Genomic DNA, 25,412 nt, shown 5'->3' on the forward strand with positions numbered 1-25,412 from the left:
TGTTAAAATGGCTTACTCTAGTTGAGCTCTTTTTAAGTTAATTGCTCTTGATGTTAACAAATTTGCACGAGAGATTGTTAGTTTTACAAGTTAAGTATGTATTTTCCCTTGGTTTCACCACATTAGTATTTAAGTTGGAACTCAAATCTAGAGTGAAACTTCCACATGTATCTATGATGGGCACAAATGATGAATCAACTCGGAACTTCAATGACAAAAATCATAAATATGATAATAATAATAATAATTATATGCAACAAGGTGCCTTGGTAACTCTCAGAAGTTACCAATAACAAGAAGAAGAAAACTTGAGCAAAATTCAAACTGATAACAAATAAAAAAAATTAAGCTACAACAAATACAAAAACTCATTTTGGTTGGCTCTCACTGTCATCGTTTCTTTGCCTTGTAGAGACCAATGTCACTTGGACATTTTTTCGCCTTCAATTACACAGACAAAAACTGTATTCTCAAGCACCTGAATTGCACCTTGCTCTTAAATACCTACCTCGTTATCCAAGACACCTTTGCTTTTCGCCTGCGATCCCATTCGCGAGGACCATTTCGTTGGGATTCGGAAGGCTTGTCAATCCATCTCCACCGACATGGCTATCTGCCATCACCTGCAGATGTAGATACTGCTTTTCCAGTATTTGGATTGGATGCAAGCTTCTTTTCACCCACATGCATATCACTGAGCTCAGCCATTAGTCTCTGTTTACGTTTGCGTTCGCGAATCCTAGCTCTGCCATTCATTCGTTTGCGTTTCATAGTTTTACCATTGATATCTTTGCTGTCAGCACCAGCATCTACAGCTGCACTTTCACCGAGCCCTGCATCGATAGGTACTGCTGCTTCTGTCTTTGGAATGGATGCAGCCTCCATTTCACTCACATGGATATCACTCAGTTCATTCTTACGTTTTCGTTTTCTTTTTCGTTTCCTTGTTTTACCATTGATGCCTTCGCCAGCAGCAGCACCAGCATCTACAGTTGCACCTTCGCCGGTGACGCTGTTGAATTTTAACGTTCTATCGTTGATGTTTCTTCCATCAACATCAGCATGAATCCCGTCTATAGTTTTACCTTCACCAAGTTCTACATCTCCATTGCTCTTTTGTTGCTTCTCAAGATTCGACTTCGTCACAAGCAGACGAGCTGATTTTGAAAGACGAGAGCCAGAGATAGACATGCGAATGGGCCTGGAAAAGTTTATATTAACTTTAGCAAACTATATAAAACCACCCATGCATACTAAATCATCATTTATTTGGAGAGTATGTATGTCAAGAATTACATATAATGAACCACACTCCTACTCTTTGGCCTAAAACTGACAATGGCCTCGACATCTAGCGAGTAAAATGCTAGCAAAAATAATCAGTATATCCTAAAATAATTTGATAGATGCATAAAGAAATATATAGAGGACCTCAAATTTTTGCAAAATCTGCTCTATAAAACGACAATATTAGGGCCTTCTCACCTTAAAGAATGCAACCGTCCAACAACAGCAGACTTCTCATGCCAAAAAAATGGTGTGGGTTTAACATGCTTCTTGAGGATAGACTGCATAAACATAATATCAAAAATCAGCTTGACCCAAATTATATGTTTGTGTTTGTGTGTGTGTATTATATACATGCGTTTATAATCAAAGCAAGAGAAACTGGGAGCATCAAATAAAGTATGTTTTCTCATTGAAAAGTTTCCATCAACACTTTGTCTCAAATTAAATAAAAGGTAGGTGTAAGAATTGGGTCATTTAAAAGTTAAAAGGTGTCTTTGGTGCTCAAAACCAAATGTTTGTATTCCAATCCAATCACACAATTTAATTGGAAAAGCTGAGATGCCAGGCATCATTAATGCCACACAAACAATTACTCTAGAGTCTAGACTAAAAATATAATAAACAAGGTTAATAAACTGATTCATAAACACAAAAATAAATCATTGATAATGAAAGTTGCTACCAACAATTTTTTTTTTAACTAGGCTCTCCACCTAACAATTTTTTTAACCCAGCAATATTTGGAAACAAGAAACCATAGCAATTGCTATGTAGATGCCCAGGAAAAATTTGAACAAAGGATCTTGTTGGAGTAAATTACATGGCTCACCATTTGAGCTACCCCTCTTGAGTTACTACCACCAAATTAACTAGTTCAGATTAATGTATTTTCAAAGATTTCCTTACCAAAATTTATTTTCATTAGCTCCAATGAGAATTGTTTGGAAGCACCTGCTATAGAAGAAAGTTGTATATCCTTGTCTAGTAAAATTTCAGAACTCTTTCCAAGTCCCGCATAGAATTATGTTGCATTAAACTTCCAAGATTTAAAATATTAACTGCTATAAAAAATACAAACCATTGTACCTTATTTGGATAATGAACTCCACTTGGTGGTCTAGGAATGTGTACATGGAAGGCTGGACACTTGTAGAACACTGACCTAAATAAACAAAAACAACGATTCATCAAAAATGATAGCAACGATTATCATTTGTATAAGTCCAGATGTGATGGGGAAGTACTATGCAACTTACAAGACTTTATTATCAGCAATCATATCCATGTCACTAATTGGTGAATCTATTTGCACAGGCTGCACTGGTCTATTTGAAACAAAAATGTAACCATTCATTCCACCACTGCAAGATTACGGATATACAGTAAGGTTAGCACTAAAATTGTGAAAAGCTCGCATGAAAGAATAGAGTTCCACTTCTCTAATTCAAAATTGCTTGTCATCTTGTAAAAATGACTTTTGATTTAGAGAAAAGATTTTTCATGTTCACAGAATATACTGGATGTCCATGTGGAAACCTCTACATTTTCACCAGATCTTGAAAATAAAAAAGAAACAACGGACAAAATACCTGGATTCTGAATCAATGTCTTGTTTGACTTGAGTACTGATCAAGTTCGGATGATCAATATTACTTCTATAGAAAGAAACTATCTTTTTTGCTAAAGGATAAGTCACATGAACAAATAGCACATCCATACCCAATTTGTTCCTCTGACTCTCCTCATCCTACATTCAGAGATACCCAATAAGAAACCTCAGAAGACAAAACCCATCACATACTTATATAGAAAAATAAAATGAGAAAGTGGTGAAATAGTTAACTTTATATGGTTATAATCCTAACAGGTAAGCACCTTTCTTTTTATATGGCACTTGATGACCTAGATTAGTTCGTAAAGAAAAATTAGTGTTGCAATTTAAAAGAATACCGTCAATGTGTTTTCTACTCTGGCAACTTCTGAGAGAAGGCTGGTTTCTTCGATAAATGGAAGTTTGCAGATAGCCTGAGTTCCAAGCAATACAAAGTCATCGAATTGTCAGCACAAGCTTAACCTATAGAATTGCCATTTATGAAACTAAAATATATTTTAACTCAAAAATATACATTTTAAGATGATTAAAGAAAACAGTTTTCAAAAACAGGTAAAAAGAAAAAATTGTTTCTTATACCTTTAGCCTTTTACAGGTAAAAAAAGGTCAAAGGCAAAAGGTATAGAAAACAGTTTGAAAAATGGGCAAAAGAACTGTTTTCTATAAACATCTTAAAAAGGAATAAACAAACAAGAACATATTAACAGAGGCATCTTATCAAAGAAGTTCCCTATCAGTGATGTAATCAACCACCACTTCACCATAAACACATGAATTGAACATCAACTACCCTAAAATATAATCAATATCTGCAAGTAACATAAAAAAAAAAATATGATAAAACTTCGTTCATCATTTGATCATGACAAAATACAAAATTTATCTTATACTCAGATATAAAGAATTCAGAACTGAACGTACTTGCCAAGAAAACCGTTTCCCATTCATATCCAGCTCAACATCTACAAGAATATTCTTCATTTTAATGACAGATTACAAAATTTAACAATAAATGCAAAAGATAAAGCTTACTTAAATTTTTAATTACCTGTGGGATAGAAAGCCAACAAAGGTGATAATGCATCAGTCATAAGCTTCCTATAAGACACTGGAAGAGCGTGTGCACTGTACACGCACAAGAGGGTAAATATCATATGACTAATATATGAACGCCAAAATGCATAAATACAAACGCAGTTTAATAATTAAAACCTTGCAGCGGGGAGTACAGCCATCAACTGATCAAATGGTTTAAAGGGTTGCCCAAGCGTGAATTGAATCTTTAACTCTTCAATACCAACAAAATCTGAAGCAAATGGAGCATAGTGATAAGGATAATACCTGCAGTTGGACAATGGATTTATTAAGTAATATAATTTCAATGAAAAACATGAATGTTGTGTTACTTAAAAAATTGTGAAATTTTGGAGTTTCAAAGACTTGTATGCTTGAAGGACACAAAACCTCAAAGCAGACTTTATTTCCAAAAGTCACTCAAGATCTGATTACATGCACTTGGGAAGAAACACAGGACTTAAAAATGGGGAATGTGTAGAAACATCTATTTATGCACACATTCTTATGCCAAAGCCTAAATGCACTTTATTTCTTGCAAGCCAGTCATAGCATTCTGTCAGAGACAATGAAAACTGCGACTATTTTGCTTACTTGCAAGTTAATCAATTCAACCATCCAATGCAGTGTTCAATATAAAAGCAATTAAACTACCTATAAATTTACAAATATAAAATTACATGAAGAAGAAAATATGTGAAACCCTAAGGTGAGGAAGAGAGGCTCGCATACCATTGCCAGGAGCAGACTCCTTCATAATAATAATGCATGACCCAGCAAATCCCTTCTGTATATTTCAACACCTACATAAGATACCAAAATTAAGAACGGGAGTCGCTCCAAACAAATAATAACACAAAACTAAAGAATGTGTTCACATTATAAGGGCTAATAGATATAACCTGTGGTAAATTATAATACCAAGAGTTTTTAGCAGAAAATCATTATTATACAAACTAGAGTGAAAAAAATAAACATACTACATCTGATATGCTCACATTACAAAAAAGGAATTTATAGCCAAACAAAAAAAGTGTCATTCTCAGGTCCACAATGACGTGGTAGGTGAACCCCAAAAACAAAGAGTAATGTGTTCTAATTTTGCAGTATAGCCAACCATTAAACCAAAACAAAAACAATGTAGAAAATAGAACCATAAGCTGCCTATATAGTTGGCACTTATTAATAAATAGAGCGTAACCAACTTCTCTTACCACATCTCTCCGAACCTTCTCAAGATCATCCTCAGTTTCAGCCTCGAATTTTTCAGCATAGTATCTTTCCTTCCAACCCTTTTCCGCAAAATTAATCTGTCAAAGAACCAAAAATTTTAAACTATGAGCACAGAACAGCTCAAACTAATATACAATGGTACCTTGAAGCGTGTCATGTATAAACCTTGTCAACTTCAGTAGAGGTGCTAACTGATGCAGTGCTCTTTGGTGCTTGCTTCTTCGTAGCACTTGACTGGCTCAAATTAAATTCCATGAAATTAAAATTACGAAGAAAAAAATGGTCGTGAAAATAAATTAATGTTGAAACTCAAGCTCACAATATACACACATTTACTGAAGCTGAACCCACAGATGTCTCTATAACAGTTTTATTCTGTGAATAACGTCGATCACGGTAAGCCCATTCCTTTTGTACCTGAAGGATAAGCATTCTTAAGAAGGCTGCGTGTATAAATAAACCAAAACAACAACACAAAAAATATAATAAGATGCGTCTAAAAAAACAAACGCATCAAACGATGGATCCACTATAGGTCTACTAAGAGATGTCTAACAAATCAGTAACATACAAAGATTAACCAAAGCTCTGATACAAAAGCAACAGGATGCTAATGACAAAAGATCAATTTGATTTTCTTCTGGTAGAAAAATTATAAGATTTGTCAGCAAGTCAACTGCTTGGCCACATACTAAAAAACAAATTACTAAAAATAGTTTCACATTAAAATAATATGGGAAACACCATAGACTTAAATAGGATTGGGCTACCCCTTTTGAACGAAATATTTAAGTTGGAATCTCAATCCTTGTCTACAAAAGTCTATCCCTTCTAAATTGTAATATGGTATTAGAGACATTAAGTTTTCTCATTTCTCCACCCTTGACCTTCATTCGAGACCTTTAGGCTGGTGTATGTCAATTTTTCGTGATGGATTCTTTGACCTGTTTCAAACTGATTAGGATAATGTGTATACCCACAATCTCCTAATCCAGCCTTGTAGTAATTAAATATATACTTACAAATTTCTTAATTAGGCTTTGTGGGATTCTCTTAAATATCACTTTTGACCATATTGTGTTTTAAGTCATTCATTATGTCTACATTCTCGGTCCCAAACATGAGAGGGTGTATTAAAATAGTCCTACATGGAAACAATATGGAAAACAAAATAGTTTTATATAGGATTAGGTTACTTTACTTAGCACCAATCAGTTTTAAATTAGAGCTTCAATACTTCTTGAAAAAAATCTATCCCTTCCAATTCTAATACATATATGAAAAGACCGAACACTTAAACAGCTATAAGCTATAGGAGATGCCAATTATACCAACACTTTACAAGAAAAGGGCTATATAAAAGCAATGCATATATGGCAAAAGGAAAAAGTCAAAAGCTCCCCTTTTCACACATCCATGGTCCAATAACACTACAACAGAGTGAGATGAAAAACAAGCTTGTCCTCAAATATCCTCAAGTTCCAAAATAAGAATACAAACTATCAATGATGGTTGCTAAAACAATCTTTACTCATGTAGAGAACAGAAATCCCATAGACATTGGACTCCAAGTGAATAAAACATTTAAAAATTCAAATCTTTTTTTTTTCTTTTTTGTTCAAACTCCCATTACATATAAAAGAAAGTGCAACAAGATAGTTAGAGCTACTTGTCATTGATTAAAAAAAAAGTGCAAATAAACGGGAAGTAATACAAAGGCTGTTGACAATGATCAGTACCTGGGCACGTTTTCTCAAGATTAAACCTTCATGAGATCCCACGACTTCTAAAAAGTGATTCATCCTTTCCAAATTTACCTATGAATTTTTATGAAATATAATAAATAAATAAAATGTAAACTTGAACTCATGCAAAAACTGTTAAAAATACAGGCTTTATACATATCAACAAAATCATAAGATCAGGTATTTCTCATTAAGTACACAAATACCTATCAGACTAGAAGATATGGAAGAAAAGTTTAAATCATATACCCATAAGGTATGACGTATCACAATGACAGCAAAAACTATAAATACGCCATAAACTAAAGGTACTCACCTTAAAGGAATTAGTCAGGTAACCACCCATTGTTGCAAATTCTGTTTTGTAGATGGTCAGGAGTAAATCGATAGCCCCCTGAGATATGTCGAGCACCCAAACCAAGCAATGAAATTATATATATTTATATGTATACAAATCTTGCATAAAGTAAGAAAGGTACAAGAAAAGCATGGATAAGGCATAAAATGCAATAATTCAAAGAAAGACATTAAGACTATAATATCTTGAATATTGTATTATTTATTTAATCTTGACTTTTAATGTGCAAATATGAAAAACAGTCAAACTATTGGCCATGGGCAAATGTGTTGGAGAAGATAATTTAACATTTTTTTTATGATAAAAATATTCACCATTTAAAAGAGAGACACCATACAGATGTGCACGAACTCACCAATGGGACAAAGCAACAGTGAATAATTAAAGCTTCAATTTTAAGGTTCATGTCAGTTTCATCATAAAAAAGTTATGCATAGGTTAAGGGATCTTATCAGTTTCATATTGACTGAAATTTAAGGACACAAAGAAAAGATTTAGAAATTTGTTTTTGTTTTAATCTCATTTGTAAATTGAAAATTTTGCACTCTATCCTGTGAAAAAGTACGAGCAAAGTAAAAATGTTAGTCTAGAAACAAAACTGGTGTAATAAACACAAACACCTAAACCAATATTTCAACATAGAATTCATGGAATAAGAATCTTGTGTGGACAACCTCAGATATTTCCAACGAGGGAATGTGAGGTAGAAAGTCATTCCCCACAAACAAACACATCAAAACAAAATCATCAATTAGGCACTCCAAATCTCCTTTAACATCTGGGATTCCCATAGCATATGCTAAATACTCCCTGAGGATCCAAATATGGAGAAACTGTACAGAAGATGGAAATATATATTAGAAATAATACAAAATTCTTATGGCCAAAACACACAAATCTAAGCATGTAAACCCAAATATGAAGTATCAGATTACAAGATTGCTTTAGACTAACACTTGAAATTTCAAAGTGGTAATCAAATTATCTAAAAAAAAAATAAGATATGAAATTTGGGAGTATCAAATTAGAAATATTGGCAAGGGGGAGAAAATTTACCTGAAATCTCTGGTTCGAGATATGGTCATCTAGATTCTTTTTCAAAAAGCCCTTAATGTTTTTCCCGTTCCTCTCCTTGGATTTTACATATTTATCCTTCATGACATCCTACATATACAAAAAATAAATAAATAAATAACAATAAAGGATGATGATGATGATGAAGAGAAAACTACAGGAATCTTCTTATAAATATAAAAAAGAAAAAAAAAGAAATAACTTGCTCATCACAAACCTCTCTCAAGACAGAAAAATGGACTTCATGGGATGCTAGTGCAAGCATGATAAGATCTGCATCCTAAATCAAATTCAAATGTTAACATCTTTCAATATCCTGTATTGAGTAAATCGGTTCTGGTCTAAATGAAAGGAATCATCAAATTACCAATCCATATAGACAATGCCTTGTATTTGGATCAAATCCAGGCAGGTTTCTTTGCAAACGAATGTATGACATTATCTTATGCTCCCCCTCACCAGGTACGCTGGCATCCGAAAGAATGACCTGCAGAATCCTCATGTTGATAAGTGAGAATCCATATGCACTAAAGAAAAAGAGAATTAAATAAATGGATAAGATCATGACAGTTACCTTGATTCCCTGCCACTTTGGATCCCCATTCATTCTCAAGTGTATGTAAAAGTGAAGTGCTGAAGACAACAATGCCATGAATTCAGACCCGGGTGTGATGACATTTGAATCAAGTTTACCAGAATTTTCCATTAAATCATCCTCAAGCTTCACTTTCTGAGCAGCCTGAAAAATAATCAAAAAGAGTTACTTCATTACAGGAAATTAAAAAGAAAAGGCAACCAAAACATATGTTCCCTATTGTTGAGTGTGATTCAGTTCCTTGAAGTCAGTGCACATGGCAAAATCTTTTTGAAAGAACACAAGAAACCGTTATGTCAGTTGAAGTCTTTCTCTCCTTTCAGATGCTAGCTATTTAAGGAGTCTTAGTTCAGCTTGGCTTCATGATAAGAGTTTTGTGAGTTCAACAGAAGTAGTGCTCCCTTTAGAGTGTTTTGTTCTTCTACTAAAGTTGTTTTGATACAGAGGTTTGCGTCTTTAAATATTGTACGCGGTGTAATTGTTCAAGTATTGATCAATAAGAGAAGAAAGCCACATTGGCTGTTCCTTCGTGGAAGTAAGCTCTTCAAAGAGCTGAACCACATACATACTTGTGCATATATTGCCATTTACATCTTGCTAGTTTACACTACTCTCATTGTTCTTGTAATCTGTCCTTGATTGTGTTCTTAATGAGTGTTGAATCTTAAAACACTACCCCAATCATAACAGATAACAGAGGCAATTTTCAGAGCTCAAAGACAACAAAACTCACCTCCTCAGCCGCATCCTTAGCAGTCTTGAAACGTCGTGACCTTTGCTGGTTCATCTTAGCTCGAGGCGCAACACCATCTACAGAAAAAAATCCAAAACAGAAACTTTCAATCAACAATTTACAAGCCAAACAAAGGTAACTTCAACTCAAACGCAAACTAAGTATCTAGTACCCACCAATTGCAAGGTATAGTAGCTTTTTGGGTTTAGCAACGGATAAAATCCTATCAACGTACTTAAAAACTGCTTGAAAAACATCATCGTAGGTCTTGGGAGCAGGCTGTGGAGAACAGTACACCGTGTTCAATCAATTATCACAGAAATATAATCACACAAACACACACACACACATATATACATTATTATACATGTACATTAGTGTTAAGAAGAAAGAGTACCAGTCCTTCAGGGTGGAAACAGGGGTGGATGATGCCATTCATGTCGAGGTAGAGATTGTCGAACTCCATGCCATCGGTTGGGGCATTGACCACAGTGCGAGGGAAGCGTTCTAGTAGCCATCTATAAAACGAGGGTACTCCCATGGTTGCTCTAGCTCATCGGAGCTGAAGAAGAACCCGGTGCCGTACGTCGTTCAGGCGGTGGTGGTGGTAACAGAAAAATAAACAAAATTTAATAAATAGAAACCTAACTCAGCCAAAATAAGAGAAGTCCAGTCCAGTCCAGTCCAGTCAATGGATTGGGCCAAACTTAGTGTTGTGCTGGCCCATTATGATATCAAATAAGACATCAATCTAATTCAACATCAACCATCTTTCATACAAATACTTGATCAAAGCAACTAAAATGGCACTCTACAAAGTCTTTTTTCTTTTGTTATGTGAGAAGCTAATCTTTTATGTAGAGATATATATACTAGGGTTGTGGTTTGGGTGGTTTGAACACTTTTTAATACACTACGCCACAAGTGCGGTGTAGTAGCTAGAACACTTTGTGCGGTGTGATTTCGCTGCACCAAACCGACCAAACCAAACTATTTTTTGCGGTGTGGTTTGGGTAGTTTTCCACGGTGTAAGTGTGTTAAAAAATATGTATGAGATAGAGAGGTGATAGGGAGGAGGCGCAAATGAGATGAGAGAGGAAGGAGTTGTTATCGTGCATGATGTGTTAGAGAATAATGTTATACCCTAATTTAAGTAGACTCCTAATTTAAGTGTGCTCCTAGTTTTAGATTGGGTTACTAAAAAATAGTATATATGTAAAGTTTAATTTTTTTTAACATATTTATAAGTATACGGTGTAGTGTGGTGTGGTGTGGTGTGGTGCAAACCAAAATTTCACACCGCTAAACCGCGCACCACGCGGTTTAGCTAAGATACAAACCATACCAAATCATTTCACTTTTGACACCGCGGTTTGCAGTGTAGTGTGGTGCGGTGCGATCGGTCATCACAGTTTGCCGGTTTAGATGCTCACCCCATATACAATCAAGCTTCAAATATTACAACTTATCTTTTGTATATGTGTAAATAGTGCAGTTTTAAGACTTAATAGTCTTACTTTTGTACTAGACTAGATGCTTCTAAAAGTACTAATCTTTTGTATATATCCAAATAGTTCATTTTTTAAAGCACTTACAATTAATGTTCTACTCTATATTACAAAATATATCATCAAAATATATTTTTTTATAATATAACTCAAACTTTTACATTATAGCATACATCAATTTCTCTATTTTTTCTCTACATCATTTTAATTTTATATTTTTTAAAAATATTATATTAATTTAAAGAAATAAAATAATTAAATATAATAGTATCACACTCATATATATATACAAAAGTTTATAAAAAAAATAAAAAAATATTTATAGTTATATAAAGAAATACTATTTATTTAAGTAAAAAAAATATAAATTTATATTATAAAAAATAAAACATTTTACATCTTTGATTAGAAGTGAATGGTCTTACATGCTCTTAATAGGATATGAAACAAAATGATATTTTTTAGTACCCCATTAGTATGATTAAAAAGTTGGCTTTTTATTTCATGATCATGAACACTAAAGCAAGCCACAATAGATTATCATGTTTATACATGAACCCATTTCTTTTTTTTACTATAATTATGATAATGGTATAACCACAACAATAATAATATATAAATTTCATATTTTTAAATAATTTTATCATATCTAATCTTAATCTTTTTATTTTAATTATAAAAAAATTACAATTTTGTATCTAATATATATTTTTCTAATTTTTTTGGGAAGGAAATTTTTATGATTTATTATTAACAAATAATAAATTAATTATTTGTTTATATTTTTTATTAAAAAAATTATAATAATCAAACCTATAAAAATATGAAAAGTACCCTTTAAAAAGAGAATTAATAATTTGGTACCAATATTTGCATCTAAAATGTAACATAATTTCATCACCAAAATTAAGCCTTGGTATATAATTACAATTATTTTAAAGAAAAAGGCAAATAATAAAAAAAAATTCGTAACTATGGCTTTTATAGAGTTTTGTCGCTGAACTAATGAAACTATGGTAAATATGTTTTTTATATTTTATTTCGTTTATTTTCTTAAACAGTTTGTTTATGTAACACTGATGTTGCACTAAGATTACAGAATTCGACAACCCTAACAAACAAATACATACATAAATAATGATCTAATAACAAATTTTGAGAATATATATCTACATTATTAGAACTAATATTTGCATGTTTAACGTTGATAATATCAATTTCGACTAATTAAATAAATCATCATGTTGTAAGTATGCATGTCGCATCTAACTACACTGCAAAATAGGCATGTCTGTAATGATTTCTAATAGGGCTGAGCATTGGGCGGGTTGGTCGGGTTACAAGACATTTTTACCCGTCCAATGTCATAATCGAGTTAGCAAAAGTGACCCGTAACTTGCCCAATTAAGAAAAGAAAAAAATTTAACCCGTCCAATAATTTGGGCGGGTTGGTCGGGTTAACCCGCCCAAACTGAAATTGTATTTTTTTTGCGGGTTGGTCGGGTCAACCCGCCCAAACAAAAGTGGTAATTTTTTTTTTAACATTTTTATAATTTTTTTTCTTTTAAATACTAGTATTAATAGTGTGAAGTTTATATTTTTAAGCTTAAAACAATATTTTAAATTTATAGTAAAAAAATTAAAACAAAACTATTTATTTGAATATATTAAAAATAATAAATTCTTAATTGTGCGGATTGGGTTATATTGGGCAGGTTGATAATTATTTTCAACCCGCCCAATGTAACAATTGGGTGGTTTAAATTTTGGTCGGTTTATTCGGGTTGCGTTTTTTGGTGGTTTTTTCAAATTGGTTTTGGCGGTTTATTCGGGTTGGGCGGATTGTAAATTTTTTTGCACAGCCCTAATTTCTATTATAATACTGAGTACATTTGAGAAAAATTTATATTTGTCCTAAAAAAAAATACTTTGGCCATAAATATCGCATTATTTGTAAAGTGTCATTTTTATTATTTTATTTATATATATATATATATATATATATAATAAAGTAGTTTCCTAATTTTAATTATTTTAAAAATTAAAAAAATTGGGAGGAGAGAGAGGTGGTTGCTTGGTTGAAGGGACACCATACCACTGATTCAGTCTAGAAGCCTCTCTTCTTCTTCTTCTTCTTCTTGTAGTAGTGGCTCAGAAGCCGCAATCATCTCCTTCACCGCCATTGCTATGGCCACCACCACTCTCCGATGGAATCCCCGACCCCTGACACTCACGCCAAGAGGAGCCCGCCTCCGCCACTTCAACCATTACCCAAACTCACCCTCTCACCTGGTCGTCGTCCAGGCCTTCCGTCGCAACGATTTCGATGGCTTCGCCAAGCGCATGGCCTCCGGCGAGGCCTGGAGAGACGCCTGGCGCAACGCCAATGATGGCTTCGAGCGATTACTCTTCGAGACCAAGAAGACCGCAGAACGCCTCGACCGTCGCTACTCTGTCTCCCGCCGCCTCAGCTCCGTCGCCCAATCCGCATATTCCCGCGCCCGCGAAATCGATAGGGAACTCGAGATTGGATCGCGTTGGCGAGCTTTTTCCATGGATTTTAGCAGAAATTGGCCTAGGGTTTGTTGTTTCTTAAACCACCCTCTCGAATTGTGAATTTAAGCAAGTAATTGATTCGTAATCTTCAATCTTTAACTTCTTGATTGCTTTTTGTTTGTACAGTACAGGAAGCAGCTGTCTGATTTCTTGGATACTCCATTAGGAAGGGGTTGTGCTGTAAGTTTCATCCAAATCTTTACTCCGCCATGAATGATCTTTGTGTTGATATGGGCAGTGTTTTTTTTCTTTTTTCTTTTTCGCATAGGCTTATTATAGCAACATTTAATCACTGAATTGGGTGCATAAGATAAGATTATCAGGATTTAGTATTATAAAGCTCATAACTTTTCTGGTTTTGGTCTTGGGATGGAAGAAATTGAGTGGAGTAATTGGACTTCTATAGTCAAAAATCTATGTTCTGGTTGTTAGTTATGCCAAATGATTATGAATTGATAACTCGAGCAGTGTTTCTTTTTCCTTCATGTAGGTGCATGTTATAGCAACATTTGATCACTTAATTGTGTATTAGATAAGATTATCACAATTTAGCAATATAAAGCTCATAACTTTTCAGGGTTTGGTTTTGGGATTGTAGAAATTTGGTGTCAAGAGCTCTGTGTATAGAGATAATTGAATCATTTATAGTAAAAAAATCAATGTTTTGGTTAGTTATGCCAAGTGAATATGAGTTTAGTGATACAAAGTTTAGAACTTTTCTGATTTTGGAAGTTTAGCGTCAAGAGAAGTGTGTAAAAAACAAAATCAATGTTACATAAATTGATGACCCTTTTTTTATGATTTTGCAGACAATTTTCTTCATTTGGTTTGCATTATCTGGATGGCTCTTCCGGTTTTTGATATTTGCAACATGGGTATTGCCATTTGCTGGTCCTCTTCTCATTGGAACGTTTGCCAATAGCCTTGTTATAAAGGTACAATATCAATATGTCTACTTTATATGCATTCTACACTGTAATTAAACTTTTTTTCTGTTATGCTTGGATTTCTTCTCTTGTTTTTAGTTTCTTTATAAAGTCTTGTACAAATTTCATAATAAAGTGTTGTTTTGCTTACTGGACAGGGGTCTTGCCCAGCTTGTAAGAGACAATTTGCTGGTTACAAGAATCAAGTGATACGTTGTACGAGCTGCGGAAACACCGTGTGGCAGCCCAAAGCCACCGGCGGTGGAGGTGGTGGTGGTGGGGATTTCTTTTCAGGAAATAGTAGAGGCAACCCTTCTTCAAAATCGGGCCCTGAGATCATCGATGTAGAGTTTGAAGAGAAATGAACAATAATGACAGCTTACTTACTTGGTAGTGGAAGAAGTAAAAGTAGTAGCTATTCATTTTCCCTATAATTTTGCTCACATTTTTAGTTGTTTGTTGGTGTAAATTATGGGTCATATTTTTATAATAAGGTTCTTGAAAAGGTTAAATGGAAGCAATTTTGTACATATCATGATTCGTTTGCTAAAAGTACAAAGTAAAACTATAATCTTCGGCTAGGAAATTCAAAATAATTTTGATCCAAATGTTTGAGTACTTTCCAAAAATTCTAAATTCAATGAACTATTATGATCCACAGGAAATACTTGTCATCAACAAACAAAACATTGTTTAGTCAACTTTTGCAACAAATGCAAACTCACAGTGCATTTTCTTCAACCCAAACCAAGTAAAGAGAGTTTGGGGATGTGGGCAAAATAGTAATTTTGTGGGTTTTGGTTTTGGTTTTTGATTTTGATTTTTGAAACTGTACAAGAGAATGGCCATGATTTCACTTTTCTATAACCCTCAATTTAAATCTTTAAGCCGCTTTACAGGTGCATCAACGAGCACACACACCGCGCCGCCTTAAGGTTCCCTAAATTCCAAAACAGGTGGTGTTTGGTAATAAAATTCCCTCACTTTTTACAGTGAAACTTCTATGCAACAGCCGGTAGAGGGTGCTCAAAAGAGGCGGGCCATTATTCGTTTCGGATCGAATAGAACTTGTCCCAAAGGGGTGGGGACTTGGATATTTCATTCATAAGGTTCTTGAACTTAAGGCTGCAGTCTCCACCACTGCAGAATAACACGAATTGAGATCATCAGAAGAGTTAGACTTTGTGGTTCAAGGATATTTGCGGCATAAATAACACATGTTTTATACACTTATATTCCGCATCTTTTTTTTCAACTGGATAAATACCAAACGTTATGATTAAGGCAATTCCGTTACTACCACCTTGAAAAAAAAAACGCATCAATTAATATAGTTTTATTTTTTAAATTATCCAATAGACCAATTAAGTGGTGACAGGTATTATCCCTTTCCTACACGTGTCTTTTTTGTTTTTTTGGTAGTGACAGAATTGCCCAAATTATAATGTTTGGTATATAATCCGTTGAAAAAAAAAAATTAGGCATATAAGTATATAAAGTTGAAAACATGTGGTATTTATATACGACAATTAATTACAGTTGGCAAACAAACCTTATTCGATTTAAGGAAGCAATAGCTCTAAGGGCACTGCGAATCATGTCTTCATTACGGTCTACTTCTTGCTTGACAGCATCTTGCTTTGGCTTGAAATTGATGGTTTTTTGGAGAGGGTCCACCAAGGAGTCGAGAACTGAAAATTGCAATAAATAATACACGAGTCATAAATTTGCAGCCCAGTGAGTTGAAGAAGCCTATAAATAACATAAATCATCAAATTACCAACCTGCCAGTACCGCTGACGGGCATTTTTCTGAAAGCTTTGAAAGAATCAGATGACAAGGCATCTTAACATCATAGTGATCTGTACACAAAGCCAGAAATTCAAATCGGTTCAAGAATGTAATATGAAGACTAAAAACAAACCAACAAAAAAGATAGAAGATATTTATATGAAGTACTACTCACCATCAAGACCAGATCTAAGGTAAGGGACAATGAAAGATGATGGATTCACTTGATCTAGACAACTATCCAACAACGTGTCCACGCATTCAAAAGCAGCCTTTCTTAACTCAAGGCCATCATCCACAATGTGCTTAAATGGACCAAGATCAACTGTCCTTATCAATTCTTGCTGCACAGAATTTTCAACAACGAAAAAGATCAGAGTTGAAGTTGAACAATGTCCACCCATTCACATTCCAAGTTAGTGGACGTGCCATAAGTGTCGGAACTTTAAGCTACCTTGACAATTGTTTGATCATAAAGAAGTGGCAACAATTCAGGGAGAAGCCCCTTAATAAGGTTTGGCTTATTGTGAGCAAATGTACTCAAAGCCAACACAGCTGCACGCCTAACATGCTGCAAAAAATATATATATATATCAAATCAGTCACAAATCCAAAACCAACTACCCACAGATGAAAGGGATGTTTAATATTATACAAGCGAGGCTTACCCGATCATCATCTTTAATAAGCATCAAGAACGATGAGATTTCAGGGTATATAATTTCGTCTATCTTCTCTGGCCGCTCCACTACTGAATATTTCACCGCAATGACAACTGTAGCCCTAGTGAATGCAGCTGGACTTGTTGTTCGGATCTTTAGAAATATAGAAGGTGACTGAATATTAGCAGCCGATATAATAATTTTATGGTGCATTAAACAAACATAATTGCACAAACGCCTGTTAATACCTTGAGTGCAGGAACGAGTTTTGCAGGTTCAATAAGAGCAATTTTACCCAGACACTCAGCTACCACGTTGCGAACACCCTCCTCGTCACTTTCACAGTGATTAAAAAGTAATTTAAGGATCTTCTCAACACTAGAATCTTGGAAGTCTGATTTATCTACAGATTGCCTAACTATAACCTGCAAATATAGTAAAGTAGAAATTAATGCAAGAGAGGTTTCAGAAAATAGCCACAGGAACTTCCCTAGACATATGGTGGTGCAAGAGAACACACCTCCTTCAAAGAATGAAGCAATAGATACTGTTTCTTCTGCTGATTGTCAATCTGATCCAAAATAAACGGCAGGTACTTGGAGAGATTACCAACAGCAATATTGCCAAGAGCATACGAAGCTGCAGACTTTATTTCTTCAAAAGGTGATTGAAATGACTCAATAACTATGTTTTCTATATGTGGATGAGAGCTTATATCCTTTCTTCTGCCAATCTCCCCCAGACACAACAATGAAAGGTGCTGCTTGGCCTAAAATATGATATTGAAAGCACACAATCATCAGACTCAAAAAGTAATCTAGCAGGCTGGTCTAGTAATAATACAATAAAGTCAAATTTATTTCTTTGTTTTTAAAAGTGAAATGTACAGTGAAGATGTCCTCAAGAATCAAGATGCTTACTGAATTGGAACTGCTGTCATCTTTGAGAATTTCTGTAAGCATTTTCACTGTAGATGAATATTTCTGATCACCCGCAGCAAGGCAAAGAACAGCCACACATTGGGCTATTGAATACAAAGCTTGTTTTGCAACACCACCAGACTGGGGAGTTGGTTTAGCACTTGAAATAAGAGAATCAAGTAAGGCATCAAAACTTGTGTTTGCAGAATAGACCAAAGCAGCAAAGAAGTTTTGCAGAGCCTGCAGTATTCAAAAATAAGCCTTCAAACATGCAAACTATCTAGTTCAAGATTCAACAGCAAAGTGCACATGCAAAGTACCAGCAGGGCTTGCCCTTGAAGCAATGAGCTTTTGATCAATGTTAATGCTTGAGGAAGAACTTTGTTTCTAACAGCCAAACCAATAACCGAACTTGATCTCTTGTCAGACATCAAGGTGCAGCAGAGTTCCAAAGCAAGAGCCGTCATATGCAAGTCTGAATCACTGACAGATTGATGAAAAATTAGAACCGCATCAGGCTAAACTTAATTGAGATTGGTCAAGCAAAAATACAAAAGGTGGAAAAATACAAAATCAAATGAAAAAGGTGGAGTATGTTGAAACCTTATCAGAGTAGAGAGTTCGACAATAATAACCTCATATGCAGGGGAAGCAATTTTATCGCCATAAGCAACTATTAGGGAATTAAGTGTCCCTAATGTTGCCTGCCTTAAAGCCCGATTAGCCTATTTTCCAAGAGAAGTGAAGTTCAGAAATTTGTTCTAACGTCTTAGATAGAATTTGAACAATAATCATGGTACTATGATATGATATGAATATAAATTGGAATCTCAATTCATGAGAATAAGTAACAAACTCTCTTACCTTTCTTAAGAATGCAGTAAGTTCACTTATTACTTGTTCCAAAACACACGAGAGGTCTATTTGCAATGGAGAAGCAGCAATCACAGCAAATGCCTGGAAGCAAGACCCTTACTTAAAACTAAAAGATAAGCAAATTTGTACTAACATAAAGCTAGTGGAAGTTCTGGATTTAATGCAGTAGTTCAAGTCTAAAGAAATTGTTGGGCTTTCAAAAAAAGCACCTAAGCCAAAGAACTTGTGGGTATTGTATAAATTAAATAAACATGCACCAACCTTTACAGCAGTTAGTCTGGTTATCTCATTACCCATCCGATCAACAAGAACAGGCAGGCATGAAGGTAATTCCACTTTCAGGTTATCACCAAATGTTGAAACAACAAGTCCCATACAAGTGATAGCACACTCCTTGACCTCCTGGATAAGCACAAATGTGAGCCACGGTAAACCCTCTAAAACACTAATTAACAGGAATACTACTGACCTGATCTTGATCTTGATTTGTCAAACGTGACATTATGGCATCATAGAGTGGACGAACATAAGGTTTAAAGTCAAAACCAACCCCCTACATCAAAACATCATGTACCCAATTAAACAACAGACACATAAGCTCCTGGGGTCTTACAGAGTACCAATTAAACTCACTTCAATGTTAGGGCGAACAACACGAACGAGTTCCCCACACACTCTTAATGCCTCAGCTGTAACTTTGTAATAACGCTCACCTACAGCAGATAAAACAGGACTAGAAAGAGCCTGCAAAATAAAATAAAACAAAAAACATCACTGAACTAAACTAAACAAAAATGCAAAATCAAACAAATTCCTTAATAGGGTATATAACTTTCCACTACAAAATAAAAGAGAGAAGAAAAATTGCAAGATTAAACAAAATCACTTAAAGAGTGTAACATCCCATTACAAAAGAAGCCAAGATAATAACAGCTCTTAGATGAAATTATTATTTAGGATCAAAATTTAATTTGGACAAAGCATAGTTAAATTTAATTCATACGCAAAAGAGAAAAAACAGCAAAATTCTGTATGTTAAATAAATTAGTAAAATGTTTTTGATACATCAACCAAGTAAATTTACTGAAGCTTTGCAACCAAAAATCATCAAAAATAACCACACATAACCAAATCTTAACACATGCATTTATACAGTCAGAGAATCCATACTAATTTCAAATAAATCCGAACATCTACTTTTTGGTTTCGTGCATATCTATGTCCATACATTCAAGTTTTCCTGATTGTGTTCCCCATTCTGCACAAAGAAAGAAGGGCACTGATGTTTACCTTGACATAAGGATGGAAAACAGAAGGAAAATGTGAAGCCAAGACCAATCTTGTGAAAATAAGAGCTTCTATCTTCAAGTTTGAGGTAGAAGATTTATCCTGCATATGACCATTGAAAACAATATTGAAATGAGAAAAAAATATTAACATCAGATGGAATATCATAAATATCAAAATATAGTTTGCATTCTCAGCTTCAACAATAAACTTACATTCAATGCCTTTTCAATTCCTGGAATGAGGGATCCAATGTGATCTGCCAGGCAATCTGGCAAGACAACAACAAGTTCTTTCAAAACAGAGAATGCACCAACCTGCCAAGGTAAAATGTAATGCTTAAAAAACAGTTCTGAAACAAATGCATCAAAAATCAACATGAGAAATCCCTACTTTTGTTTTAATAGACTTCTCGCGCAGTTGCCTGTTTATAGATTTAATAATCTTTGGCACTTCTTGCTTCAGCAACCATCTTGGACTGCACATAAATGAATCTAAGCGTTGATACTAGTCCATAAACAGGAAACCAGTAAGTAGTAACTGAAGAAACTTATGAAATATGCCAAAAGAATAGAATTTTTTTCACAGCTTATTACAAGTAATATTACTATATGAATGAGACCTAGAGAGAGAGAACCAAGAGGAGGGGAGAGAGAATAGGTAGGTATCAAAAACACTAGACTTTGCTCCATGATAATCTGGAGCATGTTAAGGCTTGTTAGTCTTGCTAAGTAAAAAAAATAGTAATTAGTGAAAATAGACCATTTTTAGAGCCATTTTGCATTTTAACCTTGTTTTGATAATTCTTTGCAAAATGGCTTTTGGCTGGATTCTAGACAGGGTATCTCGAAATCCGACAAACTGTCTAGAATTCTTGACCCTCCGGGGTGTCAAAGGACATTTTGTAAAACATTATCAAAACTAGGCCAAATAGCAAAATAACTAAAAAAGAGGTCATTTTGCCAAGTCTAGAAACAATAATAATAAATAAATACCTACAACCTGGGTTATGTAGGAGGACAAGTTAATATACAAATTAAATATATAAGCTTGCCTTAATTCATTGATGTCAATCTGCCCTTTTGTAACATTTCCAGTTTGACGCAACAATTCAATGAATGTATTGAATACGTCCATCTGCAGAAAAGACATATCAGATAACCTGCCCATAAACACGCCACAAAAAAGGTAAAAAAAAATCATACACATACAGAACATCGGACTTGCCTTGACATTTTCCTCCCTCTCCTTGAATCTCTCGATCAATTTTGGGCAGGCCTGACCAAGCATGAATAAAATATTTAATGCACAATCCTTGAACCAAAATAAAAAAGCAATCAAATCTATATTACAACCTTACAGGTATCAAAAGCAATCACAATAATACCTCCTCATACAATTTTGCAAGCATCTCAGGGCGAGATACAATTAATGCTGCTAAGCATTTAGCAGCAGCTCTTCTAACTTTCCAGCTGACATCTTCATCATCAGTATATTCATTTGCACTTTCACTACAAAATAATATTTATACAACCATTAAAAAGACTTATATGGATTAAGAATCATGAATTACCCTCAAACACAGATTTAGAACATACTCATCTTCTTCTTCTTCCAGACTATCGTCATCTGTATCCTCTTCCATGTTATCAGTGAAGTTAGGATCATAACTTAAGTAGTCCAGAGTAAGATGAAGAATCTCATCACAGTAGGATGAAATATCCCTGGGGCACCTAAGAAGAAAACTTTCAAGTGCCTGCAGTCAAAATAGCATAGAAATAAATAATATATAGAATGTTCAATATAGGTATGTCAAAACCTTGAGCAAAAAAAAAAAAGAAAGTGTATACATTAACAATAAACAAAAGACCACCAAAAGAAAAAGAAAGGAAAAAAAAGTCATATAGGGTACCTGCAAGCTGTACTCACGAAGTTCCTCATCATTCTCTGATGCACTTGTGCAGTAATTGATCAGAACAGGGACAGTGTCAGAAAGATGGGATCCAAACCGATACCCAACAGCCCGACTGAAGCACATACAAAAGCTCATCAGCAAAAGAAAATTTTGACTTCTTGACAATAAGAAACACAACGCATGAAAAGATATTTACGAGACAGAAAAGTAAATATTTTGACACTCACCTTAGAGCACCAATCATCTGAATGTTTGTGCGCGTCATTTCTGATTTTGCGCCCTTATTTCTCAAGTTCTGAACAACTTGAACTGTTGCCTTTGCTAACAAATCATCTGACAAGCTTGAAGCAAGAGATGCTGGAAAAAAAAATAAGTTAAAACTTTTTTTTGGATAAGAAATGAACTATATTGAATTCCATTACAACCAGTGGAGTTTGTAGCGTACGGCAACCCACACCAAACAAACTTAACCAGAAACAAGAAACTAAAGACTTAGAAAAACAAACTTCAAAGCAACAATAAGACATCTCTCAACAGATACTCCAGAGTATTATTTTAACTTTAGAACAATAAAAACAAATACTAACAACACACCCAAAAACCCATATCAAATTTGGGAGTTCAAACAAGATCCATCTTCAACATAATCCATATTTCTTACTAAACAATAATCATTCGGTATTGCCAGTTCTAAGCGCATTCATACCATTAAGCTGCGTAATGAACTGTTGAACAATTAATCAGTGTGACACTAGCAAATTCTAGAAAACTGTAAAAATCAAAAACTTTTTCCCTGGGAGAGAATTATATGACCACAAGCCATGTTTCATGATGACATTGTATTTTATATTCCACTGTGCCAAAAATGTTGGAAGTGAAGCATAAAAGAATGAGAAAATAAACAGCACTAAGCAATTAACTATCAAATGAAGAGTTCAGAAAGCAATCAACTATAGCATCAAGCATACATTAATCTTACCAATACATGCAACAGTTTTTTTTCTGACACTGGCTTGATTAGAACTCAACTGGGACAAGAGTGCCCCCAACAGCAGCTCGTGGTCAGTTGCCATAAGATTCCCAAATTTATGAAGGACGTCACATAAAATGTCAAGACATTCACATTTTATCTCTGTGCTTGTACCCTGGACAAAATAAGTGCAGTAAAGTCAGCAAGAAGCCTTAACAAGCTTTTCTACTTACCCGGGGAAAGAAAAAAAGAAGGCTTAACAAGAGGAAATGTGTAAAGGATGAATGAAGTAACTAATAGCTCGGTAATCATATAAAACATCTACAATAGAATGATCTGATAAACTAAATGCCCATATACAAGAATGAGTTAAAAAAAACTCACAGGGCCAGTAATTCCTTTAATCAATTGTCGCAAAATTGACACTAGAATAGATTGTGCAAGAGATTGAGTAGCAATTTCGGCAACAATAGTCTTTAAAGCTATGCTTGCAATGTCACGATGTTGATCCTTCCCATTCAACAATTTCTCGCAAAGTTTGTTGGTCATTTCCACAACTCGTGCTTCACTAACCTTCTTCACTAACGGGGCAAGACTATAAGAACACAAGAAAATGTGAATGAATTTAGATAGCAGTTCCCATTTAGTTTCAAATAATTCAATAACAGCTATGACAATGTAAAGGGGTCTAACTAGGAGAAAATAATTACCATTTCACAGCCAACCCAGATACATCGCCAGCAACGTCGTCAAGCTGCTGAATGATGATATTTGACAACTTTACCTCTAAATCAGCATCAGCTTTGAAATTATCTCTGTTCAATTCATTCAAGAGATCAGAAGTTGCCATGTATCTGTAATCTTTATCCTTCCCCGTCATCTGTATACAAGTTCAAAAGTCAATCATCCATCACAAAAGACAACATTGTAAGTGCACAAAATCATCGTTCACAACCCAAAAATAATACCTTCTCCAGTATACTGGTTAAAGCCAAACTCGCCATAGCTGCACAACTATACAAGTACGTACTGCCCAGAAAATTCAGCAAATGAAAATATCTCAATTTAAGAAGCTGGAGAAAAAAGACCAAGTGTAATTCAATAACAACAGCTCTCATTATGCAATCTATACATAAAATAAAGTATGACTCGAATCCAAATTGTTGATAACACACCTAAGTTTATGCACCGTAGCACCACATTGTGCATAGAGAACAAGTCAAAAGAAACAACAACTCCATAAAACAAGTACATACATACATAATTTATATAAAACCTAAATTGCGAAAGAAAAAAAATAAAAAAAATCAACTGATCCCAATATCAGTCAGCCTCAAATGTGCCACCATTGATACCATTATCAAACTAACCCTAGCCAAAACAATAATCACTAACTACCTGAACACAATAGCCAATTGATTGGGAAACTTGGGGAACAACAATGCCAGGTGAAACACATACGGAGAATCAAAACTATTCTAACTTCAAAAACCGAATAAATTCATAAAATAATATAGAGAATTATAAACCGCGAGACTTAGGGTGACCTCTTGATCTGCTTTTGGTAGATGAGAAAATCAAAAGAAAATAAAATAAAATTTCCAAGAAACCGGAGAAAATCCAGAGAGAAAAACACTCACCAGAAATTTGAGAGCGTCGGAGTCAGAGACGAACTCACCGTAAGGAAAGCTCACAAGTTCACTCACTCTCTTCTCTATCGCTCTCGGCTTGGGTAACAGTGTAGGGCTGAGGGAGTTGAAGTGTTGAACTCCCCTTTTAAATACTGGGGATTATTATATCCGTGGATTTACAAATGCTGTCCCGACTCGGATTATGTTATTCTACCATTATTAGCCAAACCAAACACCGAATGCGGTTACTTCTATCCCACTCCGGGTTCAAAGCATTCAACTAGCAAACACAAAAATGGAACAACGCCACACAACTAATTTTGAACTTCTAATTTTTCTTCATTTTTAAACTACAAAAAGACTTATAAATTCTTATGCAGTGATTTAAAATATTTAGTATTTTAGATTATAGATTTTGTTTGGCTCATTTTAAGATTTTCTAGTTATACTCCTAATGGATAATAAGTGAGGCTCGGAAGAGATTAGTAAGACATTTCTCGTTCATTTCCCGCCAAATTAACGACTTTATTCCTAGTCGTTAGTAACGATATTAACGGTTTAGATTTTGTATTTGGTAATACTATTTTAAAATTTTGATATTTATTTTTTCTATAATTATATTAATTCTTATAGAGTTTTCGCATACTATCACCGAC

The 25,412-nt window shown here is 34.5% G+C and overlaps 3 protein-coding genes across 5 annotated transcripts; 1 reads left to right on the forward strand and 2 right to left on the reverse strand.

Moving 5' to 3' along the window:
- Nucleotides 1-203: 203 nt before the first annotated feature.
- Nucleotides 204-10,333, reverse strand: LOC133834333 (5'-3' exoribonuclease 4-like). The gene is made up of 23 exons (XM_062263916.1): nt 10,112-10,333; nt 9,891-9,993; nt 9,715-9,791; nt 8,961-9,125; nt 8,754-8,873; nt 8,604-8,666; nt 8,369-8,476; nt 7,987-8,145; nt 7,271-7,348; nt 6,949-7,026; nt 5,540-5,626; nt 5,375-5,443; nt 5,191-5,286; nt 4,709-4,779; nt 4,115-4,243; nt 3,951-4,027; nt 3,824-3,864; nt 3,241-3,315; nt 2,880-3,037; nt 2,547-2,651; nt 2,377-2,452; nt 1,486-1,568; nt 204-1,201 (listed from the first exon to the last, which is right to left on the reverse strand). The coding sequence occupies exons 1-23, from the start codon at nt 10,253-10,255 to the stop codon at nt 610-612; spliced, it is 2,754 nt and encodes a 917-aa protein (XP_062119900.1). The 5' UTR covers nt 10,256-10,333; the 3' UTR covers nt 204-609.
- Nucleotides 10,334-13,268: 2,935 nt separating this feature from the next.
- LOC133834335 (uncharacterized) lies at nt 13,269-15,221 on the forward strand. Its single transcript, XM_062263920.1, has 4 exons — nt 13,269-13,802; nt 13,905-13,958; nt 14,588-14,713; nt 14,863-15,221. The coding sequence occupies exons 1-4, from the start codon at nt 13,410-13,412 to the stop codon at nt 15,067-15,069; spliced, it is 780 nt and encodes a 259-aa protein (XP_062119904.1). The 5' UTR covers nt 13,269-13,409; the 3' UTR covers nt 15,070-15,221.
- Nucleotides 15,222-15,264: 43 nt separating this feature from the next.
- On the reverse strand, nt 15,265-24,920 carry LOC133834334 (cullin-associated NEDD8-dissociated protein 1). Of its 3 annotated transcripts, none has more exons than XM_062263917.1 (29): nt 24,766-24,920; nt 24,094-24,198; nt 23,836-24,005; nt 23,510-23,720; nt 23,135-23,300; nt 22,383-22,512; nt 22,153-22,267; nt 21,839-21,996; nt 21,628-21,751; nt 21,468-21,518; nt 21,295-21,377; nt 20,634-20,718; nt 20,456-20,557; nt 20,244-20,342; nt 19,587-19,697; nt 19,423-19,506; nt 19,215-19,355; nt 18,942-19,034; nt 18,681-18,802; nt 18,398-18,560; nt 18,078-18,317; nt 17,678-17,926; nt 17,406-17,582; nt 17,164-17,310; nt 16,950-17,066; nt 16,671-16,839; nt 16,489-16,566; nt 16,257-16,395; nt 15,265-15,844 (listed from the first exon to the last, which is right to left on the reverse strand). In XM_062263917.1, exons 2-29 carry the CDS (start codon nt 24,127-24,129, stop codon nt 15,748-15,750), a joined length of 3,657 nt encoding a protein of 1,218 aa, XP_062119901.1. In that variant the 5' UTR covers nt 24,130-24,198; nt 24,766-24,920; the 3' UTR covers nt 15,265-15,747. The 3 variants fall into 3 exon arrangements, with proteins under 3 accessions (XP_062119901.1, XP_062119903.1, XP_062119902.1); XM_062263919.1 differs by having other exon boundaries at nt 24,094-24,154; nt 24,766-24,900; XM_062263918.1 differs by having other exon boundaries at nt 24,094-24,216; nt 24,766-24,867.
- Between the last annotated feature and the right edge of the window lie 492 nt (nt 24,921-25,412).

The sequence above is a fragment of the Humulus lupulus genome, chromosome 5 (genome assembly GCF_963169125.1).
Source record: "Humulus lupulus chromosome 5, drHumLupu1.1, whole genome shotgun sequence".
Taxonomy (NCBI): Eukaryota; Viridiplantae; Streptophyta; class Magnoliopsida; order Rosales; family Cannabaceae; genus Humulus; species Humulus lupulus.